Below are 11400 nucleotides of genomic sequence, written 5' to 3'. Positions count from 1 at the left end.
TCTTATTATTAGGTGAAGATATGGACATCAGCCTTCAAGAGATGAAGAGTTCTTGGCTCCTTCCTCCTTTAACCAGAGGCTAATTCATGGTTCAGTCTCTGTAGAGGGAATTTGGCTGAAGAAAATGGTATCAGGCTGTCCAATTCATGCAAAGAAGTTTCTTTTCTGGACCAGAGGAGTAAATTTGGGTTAGGGTTAGATTTGGCATGAAAATAATAACAAAAATGCTGCTGGTTTTCAGAAGGGATGAATGAGGCTTGGATCAAGAAATAAAATATTCCTTCTTCCCTTTCTTGATGGACATCAGATCCTTTGTCTCCTGGAAAACCATAATACCCAGCTGTGTTTTATACTGCTTTACATATACTTTGCTCTAGGCTGCTTTGGTAAGACCACACGTGGAATACTGTATCTAGTTTTGGTCACCACGATGTAGAAAAGATGTTGAGAGTCCAGAAAACGTGCAGAGAAGAGCAACAAAGATGATTAGGGGACTGGAGGCTAAATCGTACGAAGAACGGTTGCAGGAATTGGGAAGCATGCTAGAACTAAGGAGATATTTCCTGACAGTTAGAACAATTCATCAGCGGAACAGAAGTTGCCTCCAGAAGTTGTGAATGCCCCAACACTGGAAGTCTTTAAGAAGATGTTGGATAAACATTTGTCTGAAGCGGTATAGGGTTTCCTACCTAGGCAGGGGGTTGAACTAGAAGACCTCCGAGGTCAGCTTTAATAAATAAATTCAATAAATTCAATAAATAGCAGAAGAGGAAAGCCAATAAAAAGGGGGGAGGGGAAATCTTCAACACCATCCTAGGAGACCTCCAACGTCCTGTCCAACTCTGTTATTCTATCCTGTCCTATTCTACGAGTCTTAGTTATCTGTAGACTTGAGCCTGCTGGAAAGAGTTGACTTGTTCTGTTTGTAATCCCCCCTTCTTCTTCTTCTTCTTCTTCTTCTTCTTCTTCTTCTTCTTCTTCTTCTTCTTCTTCTTCTTCTTCTTCTTCTTCTTCTTCTCCTCCTTCTTGTTCTTCTTCTTCTTCTGAATTGGCACTTTAATGTATTGGAGAAAGTAAATCTTTAAGGGCATGTGTGCTCCAGGGTTGATTGCTTGGCCTGGATTTCCTGAGGTCTTTCAGCTCCAACCCTGGCTGTGTTTTGTCCTTTATCAGAGGTTTAAAAAAGAGACCTTGATTTGGATAGAGAGATAGGCCTGAGGCATCAAACAACCACTAAATATCCCTTGGATCTACCTAGTCATAGGTGAATCTTCATGCTTTGGGGATTTCACATCAGACTCTTACGTGTGAGAGAGAAAATCAAGGTTTTTCAAGGGTGTTCCTGAAGCCACAGGAAAAGCACTTAATGTCAGAGGAAAAAGCAAAATAAAAGCTAAAAAAGAGATGCATCTTGTGGTTTTTCTTTTCCAATATTTCTTAGCCGGCAGACTCTCAAAAGATCTGGGGAGAGCTGCAACTTCTCTTGAGTCAGTCCCCCAACACAACGGCCGAGGGAGGAACGGTGTCACTCATCCAGCCCAGGACGCAGCTCAGCTCCCCATCCTTCTTGACCTCCCCAAAGCCTTTCTCTGTGCATCGGCTCACTGCCCCCATCCTCCTGGGCTCCTGTGGATCCTGGTAACTAATTTTGAAGATGCGGCAAAGATGCTACGCTATGGATTGGTGGAACTGGATGGGAAGGAGGTTCTGGGTTGGAGGTAAAGGGAGGGTTTTGGAGCTGGGGGAGAAGCTTTGAAGCAAAGAGTAAAAGAATCACGTAAAGGAAATTTGGCGTTTTGCTTTGTCAGTTCCAGACCAATTATGTTATTTCTGGCTCTTTTTAAGCTCTGTGTTACACAGGGGACTTGACAATGTCCTGTCTAGGGCTGGAGGCGGTGAGAAGCTCTTGTGAGATTGCACAAAAGTTTTCGTGTGGTCACAAAGGCCTCGGAGCTGAGCGGTGAGCTGGGTTCACCTTGCTGGGCCTGCAAGGTGAAGAGGAGGGTGGTGGAAAGTTATTGATGACGTGCTTCCTCTCTTGCTTTTTGTTGCCAAGAGAAACGTTTGCAGACCGGGTTGTCACCCCCAGTTCAGAAGCAGAGCAGCGGCGGTGCTGAGAAGATCCCAGCTCCACAAATGGACCGTTCCCTGGAGAACGGAGGCCACCACTGGGCAGATCGGTTGAAAGTTTATCGCTTCTCTTGGCCTTCTTCAGCTTCTCCTGTTCCCACCATAAATCGGGTAGCTCACTTCTTGTTTCTTACAGTTTTTCTCCAGATCCTTCTGTGTGAATCAACCGCCCAAGGTAAACTTCATTTCTCCGCTTCTACTTGTTCCATTTTCTGAGATAAAATGAGGTGAAGCAGATGGAACTCAAGATTTCTCTCCCAAGGGGAACAAATCTTCAACATTATGCCTTGGAACGTTTGGTTATTATCAGAAGAGGAGATAAAGACGCTATCAAACTGAAGTCTTTTTATCATCTTTTTCTGGTCATATGCCCAACAGAAATATCTCTGGTTTCGGGTCTACATGTAGTTTTATCATTTTTTCCAGCCGTTTTGTGTATTTTTGTCCAATGTTTTCTTGCTCTTGGGCATGTCCACCACATGGGATGATATGATCCAGATGTTTGATTACACTTCCAGCCTCTTAAAACGACTTATCTTTAAACCTTTTTGCCCATCTTGCTGGTGGAAAATGCCATCTATAAAACATTTTATACAAGTTTTCCTTATATGCAGTCGACATCGTCAATTTAATATTTCTATTCCACAATTTGGAATTGGTATATTGTTATTAAATAGATAATTAAGAATGCAAGGCAACTAGGTTTGCTGAAAGGAAAGAAATATTAACCGTAATTGAATATATGATGTACAATGAAAGTGAGGTACCTAGTCATATTAGATGGAAAATTTGTGACTATATATGTAATTGAAAATATGGATGCACAAAAGCTTGTAACCAAACGACATGATGTATGTAATGGATGAGAATTTTTTATGTTTATGTCTTTTATTTTTTTAGATAGATGATAGATAGATAGATAGATAGATAGATAGATAGATAGATAGATAGATAGATAGATAGATAGATAGATAGATAGATAGATATAGATGTAGATATATAGATATATAGATATATAGATATATAGATATATAGATATATAGATAAATATATAGATATATATAGAAAAGTTTTGGGAACATTATATTCATTCTATTGTGACCAGAAATCACACACACTCCCAAAAAAAATTGCACCTCATATTTTTCCGAAGATTATTGATTGTTAATCTGCAAACCCACAGGATATATTTTGCCCTAATCCCAAAGTGCTGGAAGACTTCTAATATTCATCCTAGGACCACGTTTTAACTCTTTATTGAAATGAGATCGTGGTTTGAGATTGCTGAGGCTTTAATTCAGATTATCTCCCAGAAAGTCACAGCCATTTTTTCCCCTCAAAGCAAAATTCTCTCTCTCTCTCTCTCTCTCTCTTTTTCCCCTCAAGCTGCAAATGTTTTCCTCCCTCAGTCCGTTTTTCCCCGCCTTTTTCCCTTGGAATGCTGGGTCCTGTAGTTCTGCTCCCCTGCACTCTCATGCCTTCCTCCTGGGTGGAGCCTACATCTCCCAGAATCCCACTCTCTGCTCCTCCACACACCCCCTCCTCCTGTTCAGAGGTGCTCAAGATTCCTGCCACCGTATGCTGGACACCGATTAAATATACGTGGATTATTGTACATATGTTTGAAAGGAAGAGAGAAAGAAGGATAATTAAAATACAAGAAACCCATGTTAGCTAATCAGTACTACAAAGACCAGGTTGCAAAAATTCATAATGTGTGGCCCTCAAAGGGGCAGAGTTCCAGTCACAGCAAATCAGGGAGCCTGGAAGGGCCTCAGCAGCTCCGAGAGAAGAAAATCAGCAGCAGAAGCCATAAATCTGCATAATTTGCAAGATGAAAATGCTGATAAACCAGGGCTACAAATTCCGTGTTTGGAGCAGTGCAAATGTTTCACTTGTGAATGGGAGACCTGCGTGACTGGAGGGGAAGCCTGTGGAGACCCATCTTCTGGCCCCATAGGACCTCTGGGGCAAAACAGCTGCTAGGCAAGAAGAAGGAAAACCACGACAACAGCAATTGCAGAATCAATTATATTTTTAAAAAGTCTTATCATAATTTTTTGAAGCTCAAATAGTTTGGCCACCTAATGAGAAGATTCATTTGACCCCCAATGTTGGGGAAATGGAAGGCAAAAAGAGAGGATGAGGAGGTCGGATTGTGTCATTGACGGAATGAACATGGATTTGGGCAAAATTTGGGCATGCTATGGTCCATGCGGTCACGAAGAGTTGGGCGCGATTCGGCAACTGAACAGCAACAATATTTTTTTTATTTATTTGACAGGATTTATATCTCCTCCACTGGTTTCTCCTTTGACAACAAAGACAAAAAGTTTCTTTTAGCCCAAAAAGTGGAAGGCAGGACAGGTGTTAATTCCTGGCCAGCAACTGGACAAAAGGCCAATATTTCTACTAGCTGGGAAGGGCAAAAGGTCAAGGCTGTAAGTTCTGAGTGATTTTTGGCGGCCTCCCGAAGGTACGGCCGCGAGTTTCTCAATCTTACCAGTTTGAAAGTAGGCGGACTTCAACTCCCAGAATTCCCCAGCCAGTCAGGAATCCTGGGAGTTGAAGTCCATCCGTGTTCCAATGGTTTCAACCACATCTATTCTCAAATTCCCCAACAGAACTAGCCCTCCATTCCTGGTGATCGAAAGGCTGGTCTTCTGAAAGTGGCCTTGAGAGAGAGGTACTCATGGGGCTGCTCTTCTGCTTGTGTGAACCTGGACGTCACTGTAAATGATTTGGTACTCTTCCCTTGTATTTGGACGATTCTTGGTCCTGGGTTCCAAAGGGATCAGTGAGGATGAGTTCCTGACCAAGGCATAATTGAGCTCTGAATCCTAGAAAGCCAGAAAAAGACAAGCTTGAAATTCAACCAGAATCCATCTGGTTGACTCTTCCAGTGTCCCACCCAGAATCCTGACCAACACTAAATAAGTGTGAACTACGACCACACTACCCTAGGCCCAAACCAGACGTGAGTTTCTACTGGCTCGCACTAGTTGAGGCAAACCGGTAGTGGTCATTTCTCCTGGGTTGCAGAATCGGCAGAATGGCCACGCCCCCGAACTGGTTCCCGGGTCTCCTCTGCCATTGCTGGAATGTTCTTATTAGCTTTTCATGGTCTTCGCGCATGCGCAAAACAATTTACAGTGAACTATGCATGTGCGAGGAATGTGTGTCTGGCGTGTGGGCGAAGCGAACTGATACCAACGACGGTAGAACTCACCCCTGGCCCAAACTCAGATTCTCTACCCCCTGTCATCCAAAGAGCTCTCATGGAGAAACTTCTACCAGGATACCATCCACTCTGATTTATTTATGACCTGGGAGGAGGAATCCCTAATATCTAAGATGCTCTCAAAGACAACACTTCATATGAGACACGGTGGCGCAGTGGTTAGAATACAGTACTGCAGGCTACTTCTACTGACTGCTGGCTGGCTGCAATTTGGCAGATCGAATCTCACCAGGCTCAAGGTGGACTCAGCCTTCCATCCTTCCTTCTGAGGTGGGTAAAATGAGGACCCAGATTGTTGGGGGGGGGGCAACAGGCTGACTCTAAACTGCTTAGAGAGGGCTGTAAAAGCCCTGTGAAGCAGTGCGGTTGCTATTCATATTGCATTGACAAGCTCCCAAACCTTCCTAGTTTGGAAATCAACAATTCGTGAAAAATAAAACAAAATATTGGAAAACAAAAGATTACTACAGTCAAAGACTACCAGACATAAAAAGGACGTTAGACCTCGCCACTCAAAGCAGGAAGTAAATGAAAGTATCCCTCAAAAATTGCTCTTCAGCTTCGGTTTTTATAATCCATTGATTACAGTTCTATAATTATAGTTTTAGATTATAGTTGTGGTTCTATCATTCCATCAGAATTTCACCACCAGGCAATTTGGTGTGATACACAATAGCTCTGGAACTGCCCAGGATTCCTCCAATCCTTCATAAACGGTCCTGCCCAGAAAAGAAAGACTCCTTAAAGTCGTTACCTGTAAATTCTCCATCTCCAGATTCTCGGATCCGATATCATTTGATCTGGTTTCCTCTTTCCCCTCTTTAGGATCAGATCTTCGCTGACATCCTGATGCTTCCAGATCCGTGCAAAACAAGAAAGACGGGAATAAACAAACACGACTTGCTCATACTATCATACTATTTATTTACAATACAATACAATACAATACAATAGCAGAGTTGGAAGGGACCTTGGAGATCTTCTAGTCCAACCCCCTGCCTAGGCAGGAAACCCTATACCGTTTCAGACAAATGGCTATCCAACATCTTCTTCAAGACTTCCAGTGTTGGGGCATTCACAACATCTGGAGGCAACCTGCGGGATCGCATCCTGCCCCATACATCCCTGCGACCAATCCGCTCGCACAGAGAGGGACTTCTCCAGGTGCCGTCCACTAAACAGTGTCGGGGGGCGACGCCTAGGAGCAGAGCCTTCTCTGTGATGGGCCCAGCCCTGTGGAATGACCTCCCCCTTGACATCAGGATTACCTCCGATCTCCGCTCCTTCCATGTAAAGCTCAAGACCCACCTTTTCCAATTAGCTGGCCTGACTCAACCATAGTTTTATCCCATTGCTCCTGACAGTCTTTTTTAAATTTGTAATTTTAACTGAGGGTATTTTAATTGTTAATTTTAATTCTATGATTACTATTGTATGCTTTTAACGATTGTTACCTCCTCCATGTACATGTATGTGTATGTGTTTATATGTATGTGTATATGTATTGTATGTATATGTATATTTGTATGGTTTTTATTGTACGCCGCCCCGAGTCCTTTTGGAGAGGGAGTGGCTAACAAATTAAATTTATTCTATTCTATAACTTCTGTTCCACTGATGAATTATTCTAACTGTCAGGAAATTTCTCCAGTTCTAAGTTGCTTCTCTCCTTGATTAGTTTCCACCCATTGCTTCTTGTTCTACCCTCAGGTGACCTATCAGCCTGACCTCATATTGTAGTTTCCTGGATCTTTTTTTTTTTTTTTTTTTGAAGATGGGAACCACATCAGCTATTTTCCAGTCCTCTGGTAGTTCCCCGGTGCTCCAGGATCTCTGAAAGATATAGTTCAGTGGTTCTGAGATCTCGTCTGCCAGTTCCTTCAGAACCCTGGGGTGTAATCCGTCTGGTCCTGGTGATTTGAACTCGTCTAGGGTAGACAGGTGCTCACTTACCATTTTGTTCCCTATTTATTCCATCATATTACAGATTAAAAGTAAAAGGTAAAGGTTCCCCTCGCACATATGTGCCAGTCGTTCTCGATTCTAGAGGGCGGTGCTCATCTCCATTTCAAAGCTGAAGAGCCAGTGCTGTCTGAAGACGTCTCCGTGGTCATGTGGCCAGCATGGCTAAACACCGAAGGCACACAGAGCATTGTTACCTTCTCACCAAAGGTGGTTCCTATTTTTCTACTTGCATTTTTAGGTGCTTTCAACTGCTAGTTTGGCACAAGTAACGGGAGCTCACTCCGTTACGCAACGCTGGGGATTCGAACTGCCCACCTTTCTGATTGACAAGCTCAGCATCTTGCCACTGAGCCACCGTGTCCTATCATCCTATCATATATTTATTTATTCCATCATTTTACAAAGTAAAGTCAGATGCACTTTGAAGTTCAGTGTTCTAACAATGAGGACAATTAACCAGTGGAACAGCTGGCCACCAGAAGTCGTGAGTGCTTCATCACTGGAGGTTTTTAAGAAAAGACTGGACAACCACCTATCTGAAATAGTATAGGATCTCCTGCTTGAGCAGGGGGTTGGACTAGAAGACCTCCAAGGTCCCTTCCAGCTCTATTCTGTTATTGATATTAAGAAGGGCCACCATGCCTGTCAGAGTAGCCTCCACTGTCTTGAAGAAGGACCTCTTGGAGGTTTACTCTTCCAAGTAGCTTCGTCCACTTCTGTAATAAAACCTCTTCTCTAGCCACACATGTGGGATGAAAGGTAGTTCATGCTGCCTTTGATTGGGGCCTTGGATACCTACCAGTCTTCCTCCTGCACCAGTAAAAGACCAGTGGAGCTCCCAGGACGGGCACAAGGAGAACCAGCATTGCATAGGCCACTGATGGGGCAAATGGGTCTGTTACAGCTGCAAAGGAAAAGGGGGAGAAATATCATTCTGCAAGATTTCGTTGGATGGTTAAATCAAGTTTTGCAAAACGTTCCTTCTGCCTTTAGCTAGCAGATAATTCCACCTGCTGAAAAGACCCACCTGTGATATTCCGTATCTGGCTCCAAGGAGAGATGACCCAGCGCCCAGTTATGTTTTCCTCATATCTGCAAGCAAATTGCAGACTTTTGTTATCTTTGGCATTTAGGAAAGCTACCGACATATTTAGGGTGAGGATCGCGGAGTTTCTGATGCTCTTCACAGGCTCTTCATGGCTGGAGGTCATCTCCACACCATCCTGGGAGAAATGGAACCTTTTGGTGTTGTTGCTCTCGCTGGACACACACAGGATGGACAGGACTTTGCCTTCCCCCAGGGATCCAGAAGAAGGGTGCAGCTTCAGCACTGGGGGAGGCAGAGGATCTGGAGAAGAGAAGAAACGGGAATGAGCTTGGAGGTTCTTGACTCCACTGTCAATCAATCAGAACAGAGCTGGAAGGGACCTTGGAGGTCTTCTACTCCAATTCCCTGCTCAAGTAGGAGACCCCATAGGTGGCTGTCCAGTCTCTTCTTAAAAAACCTCCAGTGATGAAGCCCCTACAACGTCTGGTGGAAAGCTGTTCCTCTGGTGAATTTTCCTCCCTGTTACGAAGTTTCTACTTAATTCCAAGTTGCTTCTCTCCTTGATGAGTTTCCACCCATTGTTTCTTGTCTGGCCTTAGGATGCTTTGTTCAATAAGTTGATGCCCTCTACTTTGTGGCAGCCTCCCAAAACTGGAATACTCCTATCATATCATCATTGTCCCCCCCGCAGTCCTTTTCTCTAGACTGGCCCAACCCAAATCCTGCAACTGTTCTTCATATGTTTTAGCCTCCAGGCCTTTAATCATCTTTTCTGCACTTTTTCCAAAGTCTCAACATCTTTTTTGTAATGTGATGACCAAAACTGGACACGGTACTCCAGGCGTGGCCTTACTAAAGCTTCACAAAATGGTACTAATACCTTATGTGGTTTTGATTCTATGCCTCTGTTTATACAATCAAGGATTGCATTAGCTTTTTTTAGCTGTTGTGGCACACAGCTGGTCCATGTTTAAGGGATCATCCACAAGGACTCCAAGATCCCTGTCACCGTTCCTATTTCTGAGCCAAGTTTCACCTAATTTATACTTATACCTTTGATTTCTCCTGCCTAAGTATAAAACGTTGCTTTAGGGCGGAGACTTTTTGTGAATACTTCAGAGACAGACTTTCATAATCAGCCTCTAAATAAATAAAGCCCCAGTTCTAGAAACCCACATTTTCAAAATGAAGGGGAAAAAATCCACACCTTTCACCACAATTGAGACTGGACGACTCCACTCGGAAGGGATTTTTCTCCCATGTTTCAATTCTAGGTACCGGCATTTATATACTCCGGAATCTTCCCTTGTGGCTGTGAGGACCAGGGAGATGTTGCCTTCATGCCAATCCAGATCCTTTATAGAGGCCTCATCCTCATTTTGCCTTATGTGGGACAACTGGTAGCGTCTCCGGCCTTGAAGAGTGATGTCAGGAATTGAGCACCAGAGGACAATCTTCTCCCCAACTAGATACAGGGGCTGTGGAGGATCTGTAGAAAGCCTGGGAGCTGATGAAGGCTCTAGATAGATCCAAAGGGGAAAAAGAAGTGAATATCAAATGTCCTTGTCCTTCAGGCAGCCCCAGGATTACCTTGATTGGCACCTATAACTCATCACCGCCTGAATAGTGTGGGAGAAATATCCCTGAAATCTCACCCATATACCTTCCCTCTCCAGGGAGAGTCTAAAGAGACAGAATCTCAGTGAAGGAAAACCAAAATCTCCCTGGTGAAACATGGTGAAAGCCTGCAATACAGGTAGTCCTCGACTTACAACATTTAGTGACCGTTCAAAATTACAACGGCTCTGGAAAAAGTGACTTACGACTACTTCTCACAGTTACAACCTTTGCAGCATCCCTGTGATCACATGACCAAAATTCAGAGATTGGCAACTGTCTTGTATTTATGACATATGCCGCGTCCCAGGGTAACGGGATCGCATTTTGCGACCTTCTAATAAGCAAAGACTACGGCGAAGCCAGATTTACTTAACCACCAGATTACTAATTTATCAATTACAGTGATTCACTTAACAACTGAGGCAAGAAATGTCGTGAAATGGGACAAAACACACAACAATTCTCACTTAACAACAAAAATGTGGGGCTCAATTGCGGTAGTAAGTCAAGGACTATCTGTATCACATTTCCTTCAGCTTTCTGGAGTAAAACAAACTGGTCTGTTTGAACATCTTGCACTGTCTCTTTTTCTGTTTCCTGAACAATTAATGTTTCAAAATTTAATGAATTCATACACACAAGTATTGAGTCTCCTTGACAAACAAAATTTGTGAACCTTAAATCACAAAATTCCTCAGTCAGCATGTGGAATTGTGAGAGTTGAAATCCACACAGTTTAAAGTTGTCAAGATGGAGAAACTGTGATGTAAAGACTTTATAAATTAGAAGAAAGTTCCTTACCAATGACAGAGAATTTACCCCAGTTACTCTTTGGGGACTGAGCTTTTCTGCCTTCCCTGCTACTCCCAATGTAAGAACAAGAAAAGCTTGCTTTTGGAGACATTCGCAATGCAGGAACCATCAGAGTATTTCCGTCCTGTTCTGCATATTTCTTCCATTCGCCCTTTTCATTCATGTGAAAGAAGAAGTAATTCTCTCCCTTCTTTCCTTTTGGAGGAGAACATTTTAACTCGATGTGTTCTCCTTTGATGATAATTTGGTGAGAAGGTGACCAGGACAGGGTGGGAGCTGCTAGAAAAGTTCTCTGAAAACCTGAGAAACAAAGGGAAATTGAAAAGAATCCCATGAAAATTCTTGTATGCTTATAAGCAGAATTGTGTTGCAAGAATCCAAGAGAAACCTACAGAACTTGACAGAAACAATCAAATGATCTCACCATCATCTTCTTTTAACAACCCCATAATCCCTTGCAGGAAGGGGTAGGTTGATGCCAGTGTTACTGCCAGTTCGGTACACGTGCACTCCGCGTGCATGCCCAGTTGCCTGTAAATAGGTCTGCATATGTGCAGAAGATTTAAAATGCCAAAAAAAAACA

At 43.2% G+C, this 11400-nt stretch overlaps 1 protein-coding gene across 1 annotated transcript; it reads right to left on the bottom strand.

The window, feature by feature from the left end:
- Window positions 1–4796: 4796 nt before the first annotated feature.
- LOC309400634 (uncharacterized protein) lies at window positions 4797–11338 on the bottom strand (the record flags this gene model as incomplete). Its single annotated transcript, XM_081969194.1, has 7 exons — window positions 4797–4970; window positions 6126–6223; window positions 8136–8240; window positions 8364–8684; window positions 9592–9903; window positions 10806–11117; window positions 11242–11338. 7 exons carry the CDS (start codon window positions 11336–11338, stop codon window positions 4821–4823), a joined length of 1395 nt encoding a protein of 464 aa, XP_081825320.1. The 3' UTR covers window positions 4797–4820.
- Window positions 11339–11400: the final 62 nt, after the last annotated feature.

This window comes from Natrix helvetica, assembly GCF_964273705.1.
Source record: "Natrix helvetica genome assembly, chromosome: W".
Classification (NCBI taxonomy): Eukaryota; Metazoa; Chordata; class Lepidosauria; order Squamata; family Natricidae; genus Natrix; species Natrix helvetica.
This window is presented reverse-complemented; position numbering and strand designations above follow the sequence as displayed.